At 42.6% G+C, this 25,752-nt stretch overlaps 1 protein-coding gene across 1 annotated transcript in view; it reads left to right on the forward strand.

Annotated features, from left to right (window-relative positions):
- The window catches only part of SPTB (spectrin beta, erythrocytic), a 131,657-nt gene that overhangs the window by 9,837 nt on the left and 96,068 nt on the right, over positions 1-25,752 (forward strand). The window contains exon 2 of the mRNA XM_077262431.1: positions 23,730-23,921. Coding sequence (XP_077118546.1) covers positions 23,777-23,921 — 145 coding nt within the window. The 5' untranslated portion in view covers positions 23,730-23,776. The remainder of the gene's footprint in view (positions 1-23,729; positions 23,922-25,752) is intronic.

Raw genomic sequence — 25,752 nt, forward strand, 5'->3', positions numbered from 1 at the left:
GGCAGACGGAGCCTGCTCTGTAGTATGATACGGGGGGGTAATATGCATAATTTCGTTTTATTTAGACATTTAATTTTAAGATTTTTTTTTTTTCAAACAAAAAGGGGCCGGCGGCAGTGCCTGCATAATATTATTTATTGCATTTCGATAGATGCTACTGTGCAGGCGCTGCTGCCGCCATTTTGGCAAAGGAAAAAATTATTAGGCTCCTTCAAGATGGTGGTGCCTGCGCAGTAGCTTTTATCAAAATGAAGCTACTGCCCAGGCACTGCCGGCACCATCTTAATGAAGCCTAAGTTTTTGTTTTTTTTTCTGCCAAAATGGCTCTGGCAGTGGCGCATGTCCAGTAGCATCTATCGGAATGCAATATATGCTACTGTGCAGACGCCGGCGCCATTTTGATTGAGAAAAAAAATTCTTAAAGCAATATATCTAATGAAAACGAAATTATGCATGTTATTCCCTGTATCATGCTCCAGCACAGGCTCCGTCAGACTTAGGAATGTGATTTTTTTTTCTCGAACCATATTATATTCACAATGCAAAATAGGGGGCAGGTCAGTGAGGGATCAGTGACCTGTGAGAAGCCATACAGATGAATACCTAAGCAGAGCACCACATAAAGCACCGCCCACCAGCCCACCCACAGCCTTGCCCACCGGCCGCCCCGGAGCACGAGAATCTCATTAACTGAAAATAAAGATGAAACAACAACCACAAGACGGATTTCATCAACGAAGATATCATTGTAATCAGTATAACGGCGCAGACCTGACACTGTCTGTAGGTTACTGAGCACAATCCTGCTGACAGGCTCCTTTTAAAGGTTTCTGGATTTGATGACTATAGTAACTCTTTCCCATTGTCCGTAGTGCCCAACTATTTTGGATTGAACTGTCCTTCACTGACACTTTCTGGTAGTCAAGGAATTTGGCAGCTGTCGCTGAGATAATTTTAGCAGGGCTATTTAAGGCAACTCTTTGATTTTGAGAGATAAACATCTTGTTTTTTTGTGTTATAGTCTTAGTGCATCGGCCAGGGAAACTAGACGCACAGGTGTTAGCACGTCCTCCGTACCAACCAGAATTTTAAAACATCGATGCGTCCAGTTGATCGTGGCACTTCATTGCTAAACTGGGGTTCTCTTCGCTGCTTCACTACTACTCCATAGCTAACCTCGCCTGCCCCAGTTGTACACCTATAAAGCAAGATTTGTCAGCCTGTCCCAATTGTACACCTATAACGAAAGATGTTGGTCTGTCCTAGTTGAACACCTATGAAGCAAACTTTGTCCATCTACCTCGTACACCTATAAAGCAAGATTTAGTCACCTGTCCCAGTTGTACACCTATAACGCAAGCTTTGTCTGTCTGTCCCAGTTGTACACCTATAACGCAAGCTTTGTCTGTCTGTCCCAGTTGTACACCTATAACGCAAGCTTTGTCTGTCTGTCCCAGTTGTACACCTATAACGCAAGCTTTGTCTGTCTGTCCCAGTTGTACACCTATAACGCAAGCTTTGTCTGTCTGTCCCAGTTGTACACCTATAACGCAAGCTTTGTCGGTCTGTCCCAGTTGTACACCTATAACGCAAGCTTTCTCTGCCTGACCCAATTGTACACCTATAAAGCAAGCCTTGTCTGCTTGTTCCAGATTAAGCAAGCTTTGTCCATCTGTCTTAGTTCTACCACCTATAAAGCAAGCTTTGTCCACTTGCCTCAGTTGTACACCTATCAAGCAAGCTTTTTTCCGCCTGTACCGGTTGTACACCTATAAAGCTTGATCGGCTGATTTATCAATACGTTCCAATTCTTGGACAGTGGAGACAAGCTGTCTTTATATGTGCCAGATTTATCAGAATGGTCCATATGCTGTTTGATAAATCTGATCCATCTTTTGACTGACTAGTTCAATGATACACCACCTATTATTAGTCCATCGGCCACTTCAGTAATCTGTGGCCATTGAATATACGCCCTGAAAACCACCTCTTGGCATTCACAGCTCCTCTCTTCACTAGCGGCCTTGCATGATGTCATCCTTGCAGCCGGGACCTACATGTGACGTTGTGCCAGACCAGTTAATCAGAAGATGAGGTAGTTCTCAGGGTTCTTGTCCATTGGCCCCAGATTATTGACATGGCTAAGGGATCGGGTCCTGCTAATCGATTCACATTCACACCATCTCTAGGCACAAGTGTCTCAAACACATAATAATTTTCATCATTTTTTTTTTTGTTGCATATAGCTTGATGAATTTCCCATAAGTGTATTGTCAATGAAAAAAATGATGTGTGGCCTTCTAGTGGGAGTACCACCCAGCTTATCACTTTAGATGAACGCTAATTTGAATTTTCACTGCTTTTGTTGATGGTCATGTGTAAATTAGCCCATAAGCATCAGACTAATGTCAGCCGGGTTAGACCGACACTAATGTGTATGGGAGTGCAGGAAATTTTTTACTCAAAGGAAATATTGATCAAGTACGTCCAATTTTTGCACTGCATATCATATTATCTACTGGAGATAAACTTCCGCCAGACATATCTAGCAACAGCTCTCATAGAGAACACAGGAGCACTCAGCCGAACAAGCACTCCTGTGTATGGGAGAGACAGCGAGACGGATGCCAGCCAAATTTTCAAAACTGAGGCTATTGTAGGTGTAGATCGAAAGCCTCTGTCACTCCAGCTCTATTCTACGCCCAGACGCCAAGCCTCCTGCTTGATTGACAGTCTCCAGCTGTGTGACTTCAGGCAAATGAGCCATCGGTCAAACAGGAGGAGATGGTTCTGGGTGAGGAATAAAGCTGGAGTGACCGAGACAAAAGATCTACCATAGCTCTTTAACCCCATTTGCATATCAATTCAAATGCTGGTTTCTCAGTATTCGAGGAACGGACTGGCCAGGTAAAGGTATCGCCGGACTTGTTTTTGAAAGAGCTTCATGCAGATATGAATAGTTTCAGGTTTGAAATCCTGCTGACAGATTTCTTTTAAATAAAAATTATATATTACAGAGCAAAAGTTTGGACACACCTCATTTACAGATTTTTCTGCATTTTCATGACTGAAAATTGTAAATTTACACTGAAGGAATCAAAACTATGAATTAACACATGTGGAATTATATACTTAACAAAAAAGTGTGAAACAACTGAAAATAGGTCTTATATTCTAGGTTCTTCAAAGTAGCCACCTTTTGCTTTGATGACTGCTTTGCACACTCTTGGCATTCTCTTGATGAGCTTCAAGAGGTAGTCACCGGAAATGGTCTTCCAACAATCTTGAAGGAGTTCCCAGAGATGCTTAACACTTTTTGGCCCTTTTTCCTTCACTCTGCGGTCCAGCTCACCCCAAACCATCTCGATTGGGTTCAGGTCTGGTGACTGTGGAGGCCAGGTCATCTGGCGTAGCACCCCAACACTCTCCTTCTTGGTCAAATAGCCCTTACACAGCCTGGAGATATGTTTGGGGTCATTGTCCTGTTGAAAAATAAATGATGGTCCAACTAAACGCATACCGGATGGAATAGCATGCCGCTGCAAGATGCTGTGGTAGCCATGCTGGTTCAGTATGCCTTCAGTTTTGAAAAAATCCCCAACAGTGTCACCAGCAAAGCACCCCCACACCATCACACCTCCTCCTCCATGCTTTACGGTGGGAACCAGGCATGTAGAGTCCATCCGTTCACCTTTTCTGCATCGCACAAAGACACAGTGGTTGGAACCAAAGATCTCAAATTTGGACTCATCAGACCAAAGCCCAGATTTCCACTGGTCTAATGTCCATTCCTTGTGTTCTTTAGCCCAAACAAGTCTCTTCTGCTTGTTGCCTGTCCTTAGCAGTGGTTTCCTAGCAGCTATTTTACCATAAAGGCCTGCTGCACAAAGTCTCCTCTTCACAGTTGTTGTAGAGAAGTGTCTGCTGCTAGAACTCTGTGTGGCATTGACCTGGTCTCTGAGCTGCTGCTAACCTGCGATTTCTGAGGCTGGTGACTCGGATAAACTTATGCTCAGAAGCAGAGGTGACTCTTGGTCTTCCTTTCCTGGGGCGGTCCTCATGTGAGCCAGTTACTTTGTAGCGCTAGAAGGTTTTTGCAACTGCACTTGGGGACACTTTCAAAGTTTTCCCAATTTTTCGGACTGACTGACCTTCATTTCTTAAAGTAATGATGGCCACTTGTTTTTCTTTACTTAGCTGCTTTTTTCTTGCCATAATCCAAATTCTAACAGTCTATTCAGTAGGACTATCAGCTGTGTATCCACCAGACTTCTGCACAACACAACTGTTGGTCCCAACCCCATTTATAAGGCAAGAAATCCCACTTATTAAACCTGACAGGGCACACCTGTGAAGTGAAAACCATTTCCGGTGACTACCTCATCAAGAGAATGCCAAGAGTGTGCAAAGCAGTCATCAAAGCAAAAGGTGGCTACTTTGAAGAACCTAGATATATATTATAACTCAGTCATATATATAACTCAGTCATTACCATTACTTTTTCATATCATGGTTAGTAAGTGTTCAGCTGTTTTGCTCCTACACTTGTAGTCAGTGTTATCAAGTGATGTCAGGGAGTCATCGTAGTGTTATGAGACTACAGTGTTTCACCATTACTTCATTCTCAGAAGGCCAGCTTGTAGCCATGAATGGTACGGGACAAAGAGTATCGTATGTTTCATTATCTTGCTTTGGGAAATACACTAATCATAATTATGTCTGACAACAGGACAAGGTTTCTTGGTGGCCAAGGATTCAGCGCAGACTTGCCAAATGCATAAATTGTGATCTTCTCTCCCAATGGTGCATCTTCCCAGCCCTGGTTAGAACATTGTTTCAACACCCTTACCAGTCAGTTGTATAAACGCCCCTATACCCATTAGACTACTGTCCCCTGGACCTGCCAATATCGACAATTGAGTGGACATTCTAATGTGTATGGAGGCACCAGCCAACTGATCGTCAGGGCTCCACTGGAGTTCCATCTAACAGAGCAATGGTTTTTGGCAACTTTGACAGCTCCCATGAGTTGTGTACATCTTCATCTTTTCCAGAAGCTTCCTAGACGTTTTGAGAGCATTTACCAGTATTGTGACACTACATTTTCTCCACAATGTGTGGTTGAACAAGGCTATCCTCAGCAATATCTTCCAATTGCCATGGTTGAATACCTAGAGATCTGTAGTCTGATGAATAAACCACATAATCGGCTAAAAAAATATATAATTTATATATTTATTAGAAAGTACACAAATTGGCTATCACTGGTTAGATGCTGCTTCCCAAACTATTGGAGAACTAAAGGCCAAAATGAATAATATTATAAGTTTACAAAGGGGGATTTATCTGAGAAAGGAATTCATTATATACATATGATAGAATCTGGGGAGCATGGCTAGGCACCCCTGATCTGCCATCCTCTCTCTGTCTTACTCCAAGATAGAGTATTGGACCAGTCCTTGCTCCCTGCACATTGACCCTTTCACAATCAGGTGTGATTGGAAACCTCTCTATTGCAATGTATTTCAATTCTATCTAAGTGTATCCTTTTGCTTTGAGTCTAGTTTTTGTGTATATGTGATATTTTATTTGTAGTTCTGTAGGTTTTGGAAAGAAGGTTGCATTATCCTAATGTGATTTTCCTTTTTATTATATTATGATTGACATTCATGTAAATTTACTTTTCCCTTCCAGTTTTTGCTAAAAAAAAAAAAAAGAGCACACAAGACCATAGGGTGATACCTTATTAAAAATATAAATGTGCTCACTTGAGCCAGTTGTGGAAGGCACAACTCTAATGTCAGCTGATTTTGCACCGTGGTTGGGGAATAAAATCCTTTTTTGTATTTGATGGTATGTTTAAAAACTGCAAAAAGTTTAATAAAAACAGATCTATTTAAAAAAAGTACCCAAAATTACAAAACTCTATATAAATACAATTACCAAGCGAGGCAAGACATATTAAAAAGATATGATATGAAAGCGGAGAGAAATATTCTCACTCCCTGAGGAATCACGTGTGAAACGCATGTTGGAGTGCGGGGTGGCAGGAGCACAGGAACATGAATAGTGATGAGCGAATATACTTGATTACATGTGGGGGTTCCCTAGCAACCAGGCAACCCCCACATGTATATTTTGATTATATCCTTGCTGGTTACATCTGTTATTATTGTAGTAGCATGGTTCTTGCTCCTTGTATGCTTTGCTTTTAATCTTTATTGAAAGGATCAGGTTCTTGCCAGTACAGAATTTAATAGCAAAATCATGAAGCACCACAGTAGATAGTGATAGAGAGCAAACCACATTAGCTCTCCCTACGTGCCGAACGGGCGCTAACAAACCAGGATAGCTCCAAACAGAGATCAATACGAAAAAACGGAGCAAAAACATCCATAACAACATAGTTATGCATAAAAGGGTTTATTATATAATTTCATCTAGATAACACCAATATTAACACTGCAATGAGTGCTGTAAGCACTCTGCACACACAAAGAGGTAATAGGAAGGAGACATGATGATAGCCAAACACAGAGAGGTAGAAGCACAGTGTATTATACCTCTTTCACATCCTTCTCACTAGCATTTTGTAGCCCACAAATCATTAAATATAAGGTCCTATCGGTATCCCCTTAACATAGGTGGCAAAAAAATATGGTGCATATAATGCACCATATACTCAATCAGGCTTACCCATTACCCATTATAGTTGCTAGAAAAAGGTGCCCCCTCCTGGTATGGCTCCCCTTTTGACGCGCGTTTCGCGTATTCGCTTTCTCAGCAGGGTTGGTATGTGGCCAGTCTCATGCAGTTTAAATAATCATAAAAGCGGAAATGGTACCGGGACAGCGGCGCATGCGCGGTGGCGCCCGAAGCGCGTCATCGCCTGAGCCGTCACAGCAGGGCGGGCGTGAGGCGGAAGTCCGCCGATAGACGTCATGTGACGCGCGCCCTGCTGATACAGACGGCCACAGCAGAAGACGTACACTCTGGGCGACAGCGGGCATGCGCGCACCCGGCAGCTATTTTTAAGAAGACCACGGCGGCGGCCATATTTAAGAAGATTACGGAGCTGCGCATTCCTGCCCACCATGTAAGTGAGGACAACAGTGAATAAACGGCACTAATACAGTGCGGTAAGTGTGGTGCACAGGAGAAATATCACACTACATCCATAAAACTGACATAGTGATTATAACGTTTAACTAGATCATATAGAAATGCAGATCGTATCCCGATACAAACTTAAAGTGACGTGCGAACAATATTATTGATGATAATATATATATATAATACATATAAATAAACAATCAAAAAGACAAAAAAACAAGCATAAAATAATAATAATAATTAGGACTCCATTCTTTTCTCTCTCTTTTTTTCTTCATATTGCATTGTGATTTATGTGGATGGGGTAAAGGAATACAATACAGCCCAGATACCATCTAAAGCCATGGTCATATTTAAAGGATAAACTACGATAAAAACAAACACAAGACAGATTAATACAAAAATATTTAAAACAGAATGGTGAATTGACACAAAAGTAGAGAGAGAGGATTGGACAAATATGTCCAATGTCTTAAAGTGTCCACTGTCACACAGGCGTGGCAAGACAAAAAGTAATGCCTCTAATATGGGTCCACAAGACCTAAACATTCAGAGGAAAGGGGCGAAACTTAGTTTCTCATTCAATCCCCTCGGAGCAAGGGTATCAAGGGTGACAATGCACCTGCATTCACGTTGTGCAAGTATTTTGACCATGTTGCCACCCCTGATCCCTCCATGTATCCTCTCAATGCCTCTTACTTTCAGGCCTCTGGGGTCAGATCCATGGCATATCCGAAAGTGTCTTGGTAAGGTCTTCAAACCTGACACATCCACCGCCTCTTTCGCGGCTCGAATATCGCGTACATGCTCGCGCGTCCGAATTTTTAATTCCCTAGATGTGAGACCGACAAATTAAGGAGCAGGGACAGGTGGCATAATAAACGACAAAAGTCGTATTACACATAATGAAGTCTCTTATTTTGAATTCTCTGCTTCCATCTGAAGTCTTGAAAGTCCCACATCTAAGGATATTCGGACACGCGATGCATGAGCCACATGGATAGCATCCCTGTCTTGGAATGCCCGCATCCAGGAAATTTATATTCTTGTTTTTAACTACATAATGGCTCCTCACCATATTATCTTTTAAGTTCTTACCCCTACGTTGAGTCATTAGGGGAAATTCTGTCAAATGTGAGGCCAGTATGGCATCAGTCTGTAATATAGACCAGTGCCTATTAAGTATCTCCCGGATGCGGTTCCACTGACGGTTGGAAGTAGATATGAATCTGACCCCAGACCCATCATCTGATTTGGACCCTTTCCCTTGCAATAACAAGTCCTCCCTTCGTGTGGACTTTGCCCTTCCATACCCTGCCCTGATGCTCCAGAGACTGTACCCTCGTGCCCGAAAACGTTCCGATAGAATGGCGGACTGCCTCTCGAAGCGGGCCTCGGTGGAGCATACCCGTCTGTTCCTCAAAAACTGCCCAACTGGGATGGCTTTAATAACAGAATAATTGTGTGCCGAGGATGCGTGTAATAACGAATTCACAGATGTTTCTTTTCTGTAAAGATCCGTCTCGATGGAGCCATCCCCGGCAACACATAAAGTAATATCCAAAAAGTCAATGGTAGTTTTATGCCACGAATAAGTGAATTTTAAATTAAAGGTATTGTGATTTAATTCCTGCATAAAATTGGACAGGCTGGTTTCGCCACCGTTCCAAATCATCAGAACATCATCAATGTAGCGAAACCAGCCTACCACCGGGTCAGCGGCGTGTGCCCTGTCTCCCTGGAAGATATGTGCCCTGTCTCCCTGGAAGATATGTGCCCTGTCTCCCTGGAAGATATGTCTTTCCCAGAAACCCGAAAAAAGATTTGTGTACGACGGGGCACAAACCGCGCCCATCGCGGTACCTTGTAGCTGTAAATAAAACCTATCTTTGAAAACAAAATAATTGTGAGTTAAAATAAACTCAAGTAATTCCAAAACAAATTCGACTAAGTGGCCATCCCAGTTGGCACTCTCGAGGAAGAAACGGGCAGCCCTCAATCCATCCTCATGTCTGATAGATGTATATAAAGATTCAATGTCAATAGTGACATGGGAAGCCATACCAGGAGGGGGCACCTTTTTCTAGCAACTAATGGCTTGTTTTTTTGTCTTTTTGATTGTTTATTTATATGTATTATATATATATTATCAATAATATTGTTCGCACATGTCACTTTAACTTTGTATTGGGATATGATCTGTATTTCTATATGATCCAGTTAAACGTTATAATCACTATGTCAATTTTATGGATGTAGTGTGATATTTCTCCTGTGCACCACACTTACCGCACTGTATTGGTGCCGTTTATTCACTGTTGTCCTCACTTACATGGTGGGCAGGAATGCGCAGCTCCGTAATCTTCTTAAATATGGCCGCCGCTGTGGTCTTCTTAAAAATGGCTGCCGGGTGCGCGCATGCCCGCTGTCGCCCGGAGTGTACGTCTTCTGCTGTGGCCGTCTGTGTCAGCAGGGCGCCCGTCACATGACGTCTATCGGCGGACTTCCGCCTCACGCCCGCCCTGCTGTGACGGCTCAGGCGATGACGCGCTTCGGGCGCCACCGCGCATGCGCCGCTGTCCCGGTACCATTTCCGCTTTTATGATTATTTAAACTGCATGAGACTGGCCACATACCAACCCTGCTGAGAAAGCGAATACGCGAAACGCACGTCAAAAGGGGAGCCATACCAGGAGGGGGCACCTTTTTCTAGCAACTATAATGGGTAAGCCTGATTGAGTATATGGTGCATTATATGCACCATATTTTTTGCCACCTATGTTAAGGGGATACCGATAGGACCTTATATTTAATGATTTGTGGGCTACAAAATGCTAGTGAGAAGGATGTGAAAGAGGTATAATACACTGTGCTTCTCCCTCTCTGTGTTTGGCTATCATCATGTCTCCTTCCTATTACCTCTTTGTGTGTGCAGAGTGCTTACAGCACTCATTGCAGTGTTAATATTGGTGTTATCTAGATGAAATTATATAATAAACGTTATACCTTTTTATACATAACTATGTTGTTATGGATGTTCTTGCTCCGTTTTTTTTGTATTGATCTTGCCAGTACAGGTTGGGAATTTATCAAGGGCTTCACCAATACATTCTCACACTTTCCACATGTTCATTCATTATTCCTTATTAGAAGGAGTCGGTTCACTTCCGATATTGCTGCCACTTTGATGTACACGAACAGTGGATTTATCCAACCTGTTTCCATGTTTTTCTTATTCCTTATTGGAAGGAACTGGTTCTATTGAGCTTTATATGTTTTGTATTTCATGTTAATTGTTCTTTTATTGAGTGTTTTTTACCTTTGTGTACTTTTTAGTAACATTTATTATATGTTTTTATTCATCTTTGTGGTTTTGTTCATCTGATTACAGAACTGTAGGTATTACACCGATTTTGTTTCTGTGTAGGGGACATGGTATAATGTTCTAGTCCCTTTTTGCCTTTCTTGTATATACAGTATGTTTCTTTGACACATGTGATACTGCTACACTCACTGGTGTATTATCACTACCTATTACTGGTACTGCTACACAGTAAAGTGTATTACCATTTACTGCTAAATGTATAATATGTTTTGCCATTATATGCATAGTATTTGTGTGATAGGGAAATTGAGTACCCCGGGCCGGTCATTAGGTATAATGCTAGGGGAGTAGTACCCCAAGTTAGCCACTAGATGGGGCACTCTAAGTAGTGTAGCAAACTGTTAACTGTAGGAGGGGCACGGTGGGATAAGTAAGTGAGGTCTTCCCGGTTTTAGTGAGTTGGGGCCGGGGCGCCCGTGTGGAGCATAGGGCTGGCTAGCCCAGTGCAACACCGTGCCCCGCAACGTTTGTCAGAAGAGTGGGCCTAGCAGTCAGTATCCAAGGGGCCAGAGTACAGTACAAAGCACAGCGACACCAGAGATAGCGGTGCAGTATAAGTGGGACTGCAGTGCTACGGGAAGACGACTAAGCAGAACGGGAGCAAGGTGTCCAAGATGTGAAAGATTTTTGCGTGGGCTGCTATTCTAAGGACCAGGGTGAAACAGCAGAGAATAACCCCACGAGCACCAGGAATTCTGGGCATTGAGGACACTGAGGGACCGGAGGAAACGAACCGTCCCGGGGACAGGCTTAGCGGCAGAGAGAAGAGGCAAGGGAAAGCGTTGCCAATTGTTATGATTGACTGTGCCCAGGATAACGCTGTGTTAAGTAAAGTAGTTGAAGTTAAAGTGAAGCCGGACTGTGACTCTTTAATTGCGGAGCTGTCTGTAGGGAACACACTCTCGTGCCGGTAGATCCCAGACGACACAGAGAAGCAGCACCGAGGTACTCAGAGAAGAAAACATGATCTTGTGCTGGGAGGGGCCAGGGGGTGATACAGGGGTTACTGTGGGCCATGACAGCAGCCCTGGCTCCACCATCCTACATCTGTATTCAGTTTTGGTGCTCATTTGGTTTCATTAGTAGGTTTATACCTTCTACTATACAATTGCCAGGGTTGCAGGACCAGCTGATGGCAGGGGTAAATAATTTCAGAAGAAGGGTTTCCTTTGTAATGTTGCTTGAGTAGCGCTGCAGTTATAAGTTGTAGTTCAGCAGTAGCACTCTGTGCATTGATGAGGCAAAGTTCAAAGAAAAACTTCTCTTTAATGTTCAACTAAAAAAAACACAGCACATGGATCGCAGCCAGGAACCATATCCTCTGGATTACAGTCACTAAACATACCACCCCATCTCTGAATGGTTGCTGTGGTCGACTGCACCGCCGTGTTAATGTCTCTTTTCTCTCAGCAATACACAGTACACGATATCCTCCGGATCGCAGCTGGGAACCATATCTTCCGGTTTACAGTCACTAAGCATGCCAGTCTACCCCCTGAGACAAGTTACCGTGGACGCTGTGGGTGCCAGGCTTTTCAGCTGCCTTGGCTGTTTGGCTCCACTGGCCTGTGATGCCTCACACAGGTGGAGCTCTGCCGAGCCTTCTGCTCTGTACTCCTGCCAACATCAGACTGACACTGACTCTGATCCTGACATCCCCAAACCCTATACTGCAGGGTTTTCAACTTGAAAGAGTTTTTAACTTGAAAGCCCAGCAGGTTTTCTTAAATCTGCCCTGGACAAATAGCTTGTCCAGGACTAACACTTTTTATTTCACATTGTAATCACAACTATGCCTGTGACTGCGGTGCACTCTCATGGCCTCAATACACCTCCGTGCACATCCTGGGGGGAACATACAATGACCCTCACATGTAACACCAGTCACTGCCTCACATAGTACAGTACAGATCACTGATCTTTGAGGTTGTGGCTGCAGGAAAGTAGTGTCTATATGAGGTACATACCGAATGTATTTTGGATGTACCCAAAATATCCCATCTATGTAGTGAAAATTAAAGCCAAGCAGCAAGTTATACAGATGAAAGTTAGAAGGGTTATTTTCATCTTCAGGGATGAATGTAATTGGATATACAGTGGGTTTGGAAAGTATTTAGACACCTTTAAATTTTTCACTCTTTGTTTCATTGCAGTCATTTGGTAAATTAAAAAATGTATTTATTTTTTTTCACACAACGTACACTCTGCAGCCCATCTTGGCTGAAAAAATCCCAGAAATGAAATTTTTGCAAATTTATTAAAAAAGAAAAACTAAAATATCACATGGTCATAAGTATTCAGACCCTTTGCTCAGTATTGAGTAGAAGCACTGTTTTGAGCTAGTACAGCCATGAGTCTTGGGAATGATGCAACAAGTTTTTCACACCTGGATTTGGGGATCCTCTCCAGTTCTGTCATGTTGAATGGTGGGCGTTGGTGGACAGCCATTTTGAGGTCTCTCCAGAGATGCTCAATTGGGTTTAGGTCAGGGCTCTGGCTGGGCCAGTCAAGAATGGTCACAGAGTTGTTCTGAAGCCACTCCTTTGTTATTTTAGCTGTGTGGTTAGGGTTATTGTCTTGTTGGAAGGTGAACCTTTGGCCAAGTATGAGGTCCAGAGCACTCTGGAAGAGGTTTTCATCCAGGATATCTCTGTGCTTGGCCGCATTCATGTTTTCTTCAGTGGCAACCAGTTGTCCTGTCCCTGCAGCTGAAAAACTCCTCCATGCCATAAAGGCCCGACTGGTGGAGGGCTGCAATGATAGTTGACTTTGTGGAACTTTCACCCATCTCCCTACTGCATCTCTGGGGCTCAGCCACAGTGATCTTGAGGTTCTTGTTTACTTCTATCACCAAGGCTCTTCTCCCATGATTTCTAAGTTTGACTGGATGGCCAGGTCTAGGAAGACTTCTGGTGGTCCCATTCTTCTTCCATTTAATGATTATGGAGGCCACTGTGCTCTTAGGAACCTTGAGTACTGCAGAAATTCTGTTGTAACCTTGGCCAGATCTGTGACTTGCCACAATTCTGTCTCTGAGCTCCTCAGCCAGTTCCTTTGACCTCATGATTCTCATTTGGTCTGACATGCACTGTGAGATGAGAAGTCTTATATAGACAGGTGTGTGCCTTTCCAAATCAAGTCCTGTCAGTTTAACACCGCTGGACTCCAATGAATGAGTAGAACCATCTCAAGGAGGATCACAAGGAAATGGACAGCATGTGACTTAAATATGAGTGTCTGAGCATAGGGTCTGAATACTGATGACCGTGTGATATTTACGTTTTTCTTTTATATTAAATATGTAAACATTTCTACATTTCTGTTTTTTTCAGTCAAGATGGGGCGCAGAGTGTACAGTAATGAGAAAAAAATGAACTTTTCTGAACTTACCAAATATATATACAGAGCCACTGTGTATAATGTCACTGGTGATCACTGTATTACCTGTACACTGACACTATATACAAAGCTCCTGTGTATAATGTCACTGGTGATCACTGTATTACCTGTACACTGACACTATATACAAAGCTCCTGTGTATAATGTCACTGGTGATCTCTGTATTATTTCTACACTATATACAGATCTCCTCTGTATAATCTCACTGGTGATCACTGTATAATTTGTACACTGACACTAAATAACTAAATATAGAGCTCCTGTGTATAATGTCATGGGTGATCACTCATTACATTAAACACAGAAACTCTGTATATAGTGTACAGGTAATACAGGGATCGCCATTGACATTATATATGAAGGAGCTCCCCACTATGTCTAATTACACCTTCATCCACTATGAATCTCTCAGGAAGACATTGCGCCATGTCATAATTAGTGGAGACTTAAGGCGGCCATTAAACACCTTTAAAACTTTGTGCTCTCAAACAAGAGTACCGAAAAAGGTGCTTTCCGTCCTCTATAATATGCTACTCATAATATATTTCCCTGAAAATAGCTTTTCTGCTGAAATGGGAAAAAGACTTGGGCCACTCTTTTACTAATTCTCAAATTACCCTAATTTACAAATCTACGTTCGGCCCTTCACAATGTGTGAGAGCTCCAGAAAGTAATTACAAAATAATAATCCACTGGTACACAACTCCTCTCCTGCTGCATAAGTGGTTCCCTACGACACCTGATACAGTATATGCTGGAGATGTGAAAAAGACAGAGGTTCATACCTTCATATTTGGTGGTCCTGTCACATTATACAAAATTTTGGGAAAATCGTATCTCAAACGTTAGATGAAGTGACACGTTTTCTTATAAAACTAACACCGGAACACATTTTTCTAAAATCTTCCGACAGTCCCAAATAACATATATCTACAGTAGATTGGCCTCCTTCATTATGACAGCTGGTAAGCTTCTAGTACACACTTTATGGCGCACGTCTAATATTCCAAGTGAAAATCAGCTATTCCTTAAGATTGACCAACTGTATTATACTGAAGAGCTAGCAGCGCTTTCCAGACATAATTTGTCCTCCTTTACATGTGTCTGGAACTCCTATGTAACTTTTAGGAACTCGGATAAATTTATAACCTTATGTGTGCTGGATTGATCCCCAGAGTTTCAGCCAACCAACTTTATTTGGTTTATTTGTTAATAGAAATCAAAAATCTTTCATTTTCTGTATTAATGATGTTTTGACGGAGGCAATTATTTTTTTTTCTGGCATTTTAGGTACTTTACTAGATGTCATTTATTCCTTTGAGACTTGAATGGCTTTTTTAAAAAAAGTGAAATTTTTATGCCTCTTCTGTTTTTCGAGTTTACCCTAATTGATTCTTTGTTTGCTGATGTCAACCATCTTATGATTCTCAATAAATAAAACATTGAAAACAAAACACCATTGACATTACACACAGGAGCTCTGTATACAGTGTCAGTGTAAAAGTAATACAGGGGTTACCAGTGACGTAATACGCAGTAGCTGTCTATATGCTATATAGTGTTTAGTGTGCATGTAATACACTGACTCACCAGTAACTTCTCTAGTTGAAGTCCTTCATCTTCGCTTTTCTTCTTGATACAGCGCAGACCGCCATTACTTCTTCCAGCCAGGACTCATTTCTCCAGGAAATAACAGATATCAATAGCTGATCACTTCTAGAGCACATGCCCCACTTTTTCCCCAGCTTCTACACTATGTCCAACGCTGGGTGCAGAAACTCTGCAACATCAAAAACTCATAAATGCTCATTATTAGAGTGTAGCCTATCTTCTGTCCATTTTTTAGCTCCTCTTAGCTGATTTACAACTACATACCACATCAAAGTTGAATGTACAGAAACAAAGAGCCTGCAAAAGTGTAACAGAGCAAAATTTTAACAAAGTCCAATTGCAAAAATGAAATTTAGCCTACAATATATGCATTTAATGGGAACCTGTCATCTCAGACAATGCTGTTTATCTGCAGATATGGGGTTAATAGGCAGGTAAATAGTGTTACTATGATGCTCAGTTGCCTTACTAAAAAGGTGGCTATTGGGAAAAAATGAACTTATTTCCTCTTGGGAGCCACCGCCTTTCAGTCATTGGGGCTTGCATGAAGCAACTACAGTCACTGCTTACTGATCCTCTCATTATACTGCTGTAAGCACACCCTGGCACTTTGATTGACAGCCGACTCTGCAGAGATACACTGCACCACTAGCTGTCAAAGTGCCTGGACGTGGTTACAATATTTTTTTTCAAGCACTTGCTTGAAAAAGATCATGTAGATCGAAATGTCACCACAAAGTGCAGAATAAAGGAACAGCGATTTTTCACCAACGTATGAGGCGCTGTCTTCATTCTCTATTTGAGTGTTTGGATATTTTCCGGGAAGGAATCTCTGGAGTTGACGTGCGCCTCTCTTGTGGGTAATAGTTAACCCTTTATTTGCTATGAGGTGCTGTGAATTATTTATTCTATGCTTACAATATTGTGAGCAGTGCTGTGAATGTTGACTGGAGTCACCTAGTGCAAGTCCCTATGATGGAAAAGCCGGCGGCTCCAGGGAAGAAATAAGTTAATTTTCTCTCAGTAGCCGCACTTTCATTAAGGCGGCTGGGCAGCATAAAAAATTGTTGTTAAATGTGGACAACCCTTTTAACAGATTAACAGTTAAAGTGAAGCTAACCGGTAGGGATGCTAGGTGCTAGACTGATATTGATAAAGGACAGGTCATCAATATATTGTGCTCAGACAGCCTTTTAAATGCATGAAAAACTTATGAGCTCTTCTGACTTTTCTGTTTTAATGCACACTTGCAATGCCTATAAAATAGTAATTCTGGTCATTACCTTGGGGTGTTCCTCAGTGATTCCTCCTCCTAAGCGTACAGCATGGTGTTACATTACTCTTGTCTAAAGTGTCCATTCCTTGGTGCTCTGATGCTGGTGTTTTTGTTTTTTTTCCTTTTTTGCAGTATGTAAGAGCGTAATAGACACTGTCAGTTCACATATAGACAATACAACTAGTACTGATTGAATTTTGTTCCCCTTGAACTAGACCGTGCATGTAGAGCCTCATATTTCATCACCCTCCAATATTAGAAAGCAATGACTGGAACTTGATCTCTACATAAATGCACCCTGAGTAAGAGGGAATGCGTCCTGGGCAGGAAGGATTGTGAAACCTTATGATATGGCTGTCTGTGACATCTACTCATGTTTACCATTAGTCCTGGACTTCTGCTGATGTGCTTCTACAAATCCATTCATCCATTCTCCAAGAATAAAGGTGTACTGATACGTGTGTTGTGGAAGAGGACTGCAAACCTAGGCGTTCATGCTACATGGCTGACATAGTGTATGGAGCATACAGTTGTGGCCAAAGGTTTTGAGAATTACACAAATTTCATGTTTCAGTGTTTTTAGATCTTTTAGTTGGATACTTCTTTGGTTATTGAAGTACAATTATCAGAATTATCAGATATATCAACTTCATGTAAAGACAATATTTATAGGGTTGAGCCTTATTTTCGTAGACTTTTGCCCTTCACCCTGGCATCTTGCATATCCGCTTCTGGGCGAAATCCCATTCTTCTGTCATCAGTGCTTGTAGTTTATCACAATTTCCGGGGGGAGGGGGGTGGGAGTGTTTGTTGTTCACCCTCTTTTTGAGGATTGACCACTGACTCTCACTGAGATTGAGATCTGTGAAGTTTCCTGGCATTGGACCCAAAATTTCAATGTTTAGTTCACCAAACAGCTTAGTTATCACATTTACCTTGTGACATAGTCTTTATTATGCTTGAAAACACGTTCATCACCAAATTGCTCCTGCATGATTGGAAGAAGTTGCCCTTGGGGGATGTGTAGATGTGCAAAATTTTTGGGGCCCCCTTGAGAGTCCGCCCAGGCTCCACCCGAGTCCCTCCTCCACCCCTCAAACAGTCCACAGTCCCACCGCCCTCTCTTGGAAAAACTCCACTCCTGCACCACATCCTCACCTATCACATATTTACAGTTCCCATCAGCACATGAATAGTCAGCAGCTTTTGTTTTGGCCGCAAGATTTTTTAATCCGTCGCCATGACAAGGTAGACTCTTTTGGCTGGGCTCTACTCTACTGTAACTTACTAAACATTTGTTAAAATATCCAATACAATTTAAGTATATATTTATTTTTCATTTTTTAAAATGACCAATAATATCACAAAGAAGGAACAAACACCGCCACACCGTGACCAGACTACGCATTACCACCACAGTGACTGAATAATACCACATAAAAGCAACAAATACCTCCACACCATGACAAGATCACATATTACTATCACATACTAAACAAATAGCACATACAAAGAAAAAATACCACCACACCATGACCAGATCACATATTACCACCACATAGTGACCGAATACTACAATACTGATCATTAATGGAAAAAAAAATTCAATACTATTATCACCATAAGTGCCATTGTGCACAGGAGATCTGTACTTAGTACACATTGTCCATCCGTGTACAAGTAATGTACAGGTAATACAGAGATCACCGGTGACATTATATACAGGACCTCTGTATATAGTGTATAGTGTACAGGTAATACAGTGACAACCAGTGAAATTAAACATAGAAGCTTTGTATACAGTGTACAGGTAATACAGTAATCACCAGTGACATTATACACAGGATCTCTGTATATAGTGTCAGTGTACAGGTAATACAGTGATAGCTGTACATAAACCCAGACTCATATTGAAAGGGTAACTGAGAATTGTATCCCAGCCCCTATATATAATACTCCTAATACATCATAGGCTAACATAGGAGGACAACAGGAGCATTTGAATAAAAAATATACAAAGTTTATTGAAAATCACATTAAAATGTTACAACACACATAAAAACCACCATGTAAAGACACCATAAAAAATGGCCATAGTACCCTTATCCTTGCTAGTAACTGTAACCTTAGCCAAGGATGATAACATATGATAATGTTTAAGTACCGGAGCTATGGATTTTCCAAAGACCACTCCAGAAGAAAGCCGCAATGTTAGTATGTGTTATCAAACTATCCAAGCCCTGCCTAATTAGGCTTACGGTATTTCAATACAGCTATAACACCAGAAAAAACGGCCCAAGAGTGGACGATTATACTGTACAGAAACCCCAGGGAGACATACGTGCAAAGCCCACTAGCGTGACAGAAGTACTCCCCATCCGGGTGTTATACATAGCCCCAGTCTTACCAGGTACTCGGCATCCCTGAATCAGGCGTTACCCCCGACGCGCGTTTCGCTATCCGTACCGTCGCTTTTTCAAGGGGAGGTCCCTGCCTCACTGGGACCTTTTATGCCGGAAATCCCTGATCACATGGAAATCACATGATCGGGCAGCTGACAGAGGCCATGTGTAAACGGCGCATGCGCCCGCGCCTGCCGACCCCGCTGCCCACCAGCCCGGCCAGCGTCTGAAGTCAAGCGAGCAGGAGTCCTCCTATGTTAGCCTAGGTAATACAGTGATCATCGGTGAAATACACAGCAGCTCTGTATATAGTATACAGTGTATAGCGTAAGTGTACAGGTAACACACTGAATCGCCAGTGGCGTCTCTAGTTGAAGTCCTTCATCTTCGCTTTTCATCTTCATCCAGAGCACACAACCATCACTTCTTCCAGCCAGGACTCGTCTCTGCAGAAAATAACACAATTATCTAGAGCACATTCCCCAATTTTTACCCAACCTCTACACTACGCCAGATGAATAAAAAAAGCGACCATGTCGCCCTGCACAGTAACAGGACCTATCCTCCCCCACACTGAAAACAGTATCCTCAAAAATAATGTCCTTTAATTAGCCCCTACAGTAATAATATCCCACATTCTGGATCCCACATGTCCACCCATTCTGCCTCATGTCTCTCCATATTGCCCCCATAGTCATCCATAATAGTATTATGTGCCCCATAGTCATAAATAGCAGTATAATGCACCCCTTATAGTGCACCCCCATAGTAGTATAATGTACCCCATAGTCATATATAGTATAATACACCCACATAGTAGTATAATACACCCCCATAGTAATATAATGCAGCCCTATAGTGGTATAATGCACCCCATAGTGGTATAATGCAGCCCCATAGTGGTATAATTCACAACCATAGTGGTATAATGCACCCCCATAGCCGTATAATGCACCTCCATAGCAGAATAATGCACTCCCATAGCAGTATAATGCACCCTATACCAGTATAATGCACCCCCATACCATGCCTCTACAAAAAAAAGTTTTTCCTCACCTGGCCAAGCTCCAGCAGTGTCCTGCTCTCCGAGTCAGCTGTGGTGCGCAGCGTCGTTCTGGTGTATGACAGTGACCCCATACGTCGGCGACGTGCACGCTGACGTCACATAATAGTATAATGCACCCCCATAGTAGTATAACGCAGCCCCGTAATATAATGCACCCCCATAGCAGTGTAATGCACCACCATAGTGGTATAATGCACCCCCATTGCGGTATAATGCACCCCCACAGCCATATAATGCACCCCATAGTATAATGCACCCCCTTTCCCTCAATCCCCCATAGTAGTATAATGCACCCCCATACCTGTATACTATGCCGTGGCTTTACAAAAAAAAGTTTTTCCTCACCTGGCCAAGCTCCAGCAGTGTCCTGCTCTCCGAGTCAGCTGAGGCACGCAGCATCGTTTCGGCATATGACAGTGACGTCATACGTCAACGACATGCACACTGACATCACCTGTCGGCTGCTAACTGTTGCCGTGTGGGAGGAATCTCCTGCACGGCAAGAGATTTTAACTGATCTGCGTCGGAGGATGTGCGATCAATTACTGAAGCATCAGCATACTGTCGCTGGGGCCTGGTGAGCAGAACAGAGGGGTCCCGCTATGGACTCCCTCTGCTCATCGGACACCATAGACCAATAAGGGCAGTAATGCCCTGATGGCGGCCCTGTACTTGGGACTGTTGTGCAACAAGAACTTTCTCCACCTTTTCTCAAGGGCATTGCACTTGGCCAGCCAAAGTTTGCTTTACACCCTATAACTGGCTGTTTGTGGATGAGTGTTTGACTTACCATTTAGAGCTGGTTATGTTACATGACTTGTCAAAGGGTTGGACATTGACATTAAAGGGCAGATATCTCTTCAATTTGCACACTTTTCTCCCATGGACCATTGATAACGATGAGCTTGGGTGTTATCAGCAGAATTGCCTTGGGTGTTATCAGCAGAATTGCCTAACAAACAGTTTCTGCATGTGTCGAACAGCCGCGAGACATGCAGCGGCGGGGACTTGAACATATTTTTCGAACACGCCGAAGACACTCGGTTAGCACCTGAGCATGCTCAGATAACACCTTATCCCAGCACGTTCTCTCATTACTAATCATTACCAGTAATACTTCATATTCAACTAGTCTCATTAAGGAAACCTATATTTCCCGTGAGTTAAGAAAATAGCAGCATTAACTGGGAATATATGGGTAAGGCCTCTTTCACACGTCAGTGTCTCCAGTACGTGTGGTGACAGTTTTCACACGTACCAGAGACACTGACACACGTAGACCCATTCAAATGAATGAGGCTGTGCACATATCTGTTTTTTTCATGGATCGTGTGTCCAAGTGACCCACACGTAGACATGTCCGTTTTTGTGTAGCTGCACGGATCACATGAACCCAATCAAGTCAATGGGTCCGTGTAAACACGTACCGCACACTGATGCCATTTGTGTGATGCATCAGTATCACACGGACGGCCACCGGGGAAGAAGCACTACAGTAAGCGCTGTTCCCCGGCGGCTGATGCTGAAGCCAGCTCTCGTCATTCTTCCCTGGTCTGCCGGCGATCGGCACGAGCAGAGGAGAATGATGTCCGGGCTAAATAGTTTCCAACCTAGACGGTGCCAAGATGCGACCATCCCGGCTGAAAACTACTAGTGAATGAGCTGCTGAGAGTGATGGGGGTAAGAGTCCCAAAAGCCCCCACCTGCTGTCATCGTTCGGACATCATCCTCCTCTGCTCTCGCCGATCGCTGGCAGAGCAGGGGGAAATGATGAGAGCCGGCTTCAGCACCAGCCGCCAGGGAAGAAGCGCTGCAGTAAGCGCTGTTCCCCGGCAGCCATCCGTGTGGTACTAATGCAGCATATGGGTGGCAAACGTTTGCCACAAGTGTGTCGCACGTAGTACACATATGGACACGAATATCTCCGGTACCGTTTCTGGTACTGGAAATATCAGGACGTGTGAAACCGGCCTAAAGTTGCGCTGATCTCCTACCCCTTGCGTTTATGGCAGCAGCAATCAGTCTTTTTTTTTTGTTTTATTTCCTCCTTGGAGGGATTTTCTGGAACACCTGATAAAAAATAGCTGATAGCTGTGGAGATTCGGACCCCATTCACGGTCCCCAAAAGTTTGCTTCCTTTGCTGCCACGAATAATATTCTGTACATTTGAGTTTGTCCCTACTTGATTACCCGACATTATTGATGTCCTGTTCATTGTCCACCTCTAGCCAAGTTTTACAAATGTGCTGGCACCAATACCATCCAGACGCTGCCAGGGATTATTGCTAATGGCAAGCAATGTACATGACATCAGTGTTGACATCCCACTTATTGTAGGAGTTACCAGGCAGGCATCGATCACCTGTAAAACATATGATTTGACGCAGGAAGGGAGGCGAGCTGGTGGGGTCACTTGATCGGGAGCCAAATCTTGGCAGCATTAAGGTATTTTCATGGGGTGTGAATTATAAAGTTGCTTAGTGTTGCATGTAGACAATTTTGTAAGATAAAAACTTATTTTGGAAAAAAACTTTAAAACAGCTCAGGATGATGTGCTTTAAGCCCATACAGTGGGTTAGTCATGCTTGCCATTTTGGTATGATATTAGAGTCTCTGCCATGTGAAGGAGCCTCCAAAAGGTATTTCTGAACTTTTTAGAGACAGTCATATTTTTATACACGGAGTCAGATAAGGTCTGACAACTATCTTCCTAGCCTTTTACTACCACTAAGGATGATATTAAAGCCCCTCATACACTTTAGATAGTTGTGGGATGAACAATGGTTCTAACCCAATGTTCAGCTACACAGGTATATTCTCTAAGGCCGCATTCACACGTTCAGTAGTTGGTCAGTATTTTACATCAGTATTTGTAGCCAAAACCAGCAGTGGAACAATCAGAGGGAAAAGTATAATACAAACCAGTCACTTCTGTATTTATCACCCACTGCTGGTTTTGGCTTACAGATACTGATGTAAAATACTGACCATATACAGTACTGAACGTGTAAACATGGCTAAAAGAGAGAGCTCCTGTCAAACATGTCTGGCGGTGGCTTATCTCTTTAAGAACAAAAGGATTGGCAGTCCAAAATCAGACATGTTGAATCCTTCTGTCTCCCAACATCACCTCTCAGGAGACAGTGTGGAGCCCCCCATACACAATAGGATTTCGTCTGAAGCCATCGATATGGGTTTGACTGATATTAGGCTAATGTGAACGGGGGTCTTAAGTGGGAGGTATCAAAAGAAGTTTCTCGAGAAGTCATTGTGCACCTCGGGTCACAAGAACTTTCAGTGGGGACTGATGTAAACGTTTTTCAAAACTGGCCCTACATTTTTTTTTTCCGGTTTAGCAATATGAAATGTTGTGAAAGTCTGGAGCGTTATTTTTCATTTTATTTTGTACTTTACACACATTTTATGTACAGAAGTCTTTACTTTTCTGTTACTCATTTTACAGTTTTATTCTGCAGGAATGAACAATTGATGTGAGAAAGTAGCCAAGCAAAAGAAGAAGAAAATGCAGACCACCGATTTTGACAACTTGGAAATTGAGCAGCAATACAGCTTGGTGAACTCTCGCTGGGAGACAACAGAAGATGACCTGGACAATGATAACAGTTCTGCTCGCATGTTTGAAAGATCAAGAATTAAGGCTCTTGCAGGTAACATCGTCAGCGTCCTGAAGATAATATACAAGTGCATTTCCTAATATTGTGTTATTTGTACGATTGCACTTCTTAGTAAACAGAATGTATTGGTCGGTTACACTACCTCTACCTACCAAAAAATTCATTGACATCTTACGGGTTATCCAGGACTATATCATTTTTTCACTAAGAGACCTAAGAACTATCCGGCAGGTAGTTACTAACTACCTGCCTGTTGTGGTGGCGCTGATCTCTGCCGGCACAGATCAATCGTATACCACACCTGCCAGCAATTGAGCAGCTTCCGCTGATGTCACATTGGCAGAGCAATGGTTTCTCTTCCGCTCTGCTCTATTGACAGGGTGTGACTACCAACGTCATGCTGATCGATAACTAGCTCCCTGCTGCCTAACTACAGGAAGCCGGATGTCAATCGGCATAACATCAGCAGTCACGCATTGTCGACAGAGCAGCCCGGAAGAAGAAGAGATGCTCTGTTGATGTTGAGCAGCTTAATCGTCGGAAGGAGCATTCGGTGACTGCTCTGTGCTGGCGCCGAGTAGAGCAGTCAGGTAGTTAGTACCTACCTACCTGTTAAATTATAGTCCTGGGCTAGCCCATTAATGACATTAACAATATTTACTGAGCTAATGTACCCCCTACTCTGAATCTCTAAATTAGTAGGAACCACCAAACAGTCCTCTGTCTGCAAAAAAAACAAACACAAAGCAGCAAATCATGTGCTACAGGTCATAGAGCCCCGAGGTGATTTTTTTAATGTTCTTATAGAAGGGGCGTACAGGATTTCTTATAATACACACCTTAGATTACAGGATCTTTTTTTTACAGGGGAGAAAATTAGCATTAGGGCTCCTGCAGACGAGCGTATGAGAAATTGTGAATTGAGTTCATCCAGAAGATTTTAAAATAATTTTCATCTGTGTGCCATCCATGTCCGTTTTTTTTTTACGTCCGTGTGTGATCCATTTTCAAAGAAAAATGTACACGATCAAATACACTCCCTGACAGAAGTTATGTCGCTTATCCAGGTTATGTAAATAAAAGCTTATAACCTGGCGTTAAATTTATCCATTGGTTGTATAAATTATTCTTTTGAAAGCTGAAACCCTCCGAAATGTGGTTTAGGTTAAGAAAATAAATTGCCATCAATGCAGAAATATTGATTAGTTAATGGACACAGAATGGTCAGATTTTGGCAAGACAAAAGTTTTGTCGCCCACAGAAAGTAATGTGATATTCAAACAAATAATTACGGTAACTTAAAATACAAATATACGTTGCATAACATTGGTGAATGAAGTTGTGGTGCTATTAGTCATATTTAATATTTTGTGTGACTTCCATGAGCTTGAAGGACTGCATCCATGCGGTTCAACAATGATTCATACAATTTATTAATGAAGTCATCAGGAATAGCAAAGAATGCAGTTTTACATGCCTCCCAGAGTTCATCTAGAGTCTTTTATTTTGTCTTCCAAGCTTCCTCTTTCATCCTACCCCAAACATGCTCAATGATGTTCATGTCTGGTGACTGGGCTGGCCAGTCCTTGAGCACCTTGATCTTTTTTGCCTGGAGGAACTGTGTTGTAGAGATGAATGTATGAGATGGAGCACCATCCTGCTGCAGAATTTGACCCCTTTTATGATTTGGAATATAAAAGGTAGCTAATACTTATTAGTTATATTTTAGGCTATTGATATTGCCTTCCACCATGCAAATGTTTTGCATACCCCCATACTGAATGTAACTCTAGACCATGATCTTTCTGGAGCGCCCCCAGATGCAGGGCCGCGGGGTACTCGATACCGGGCCTCTCTGTCTCGG

Source organism: Ranitomeya variabilis, chromosome 1 (assembly GCF_051348905.1).
Source record: "Ranitomeya variabilis isolate aRanVar5 chromosome 1, aRanVar5.hap1, whole genome shotgun sequence".
NCBI classification, from domain to species: domain Eukaryota; kingdom Metazoa; phylum Chordata; class Amphibia; order Anura; family Dendrobatidae; genus Ranitomeya; species Ranitomeya variabilis.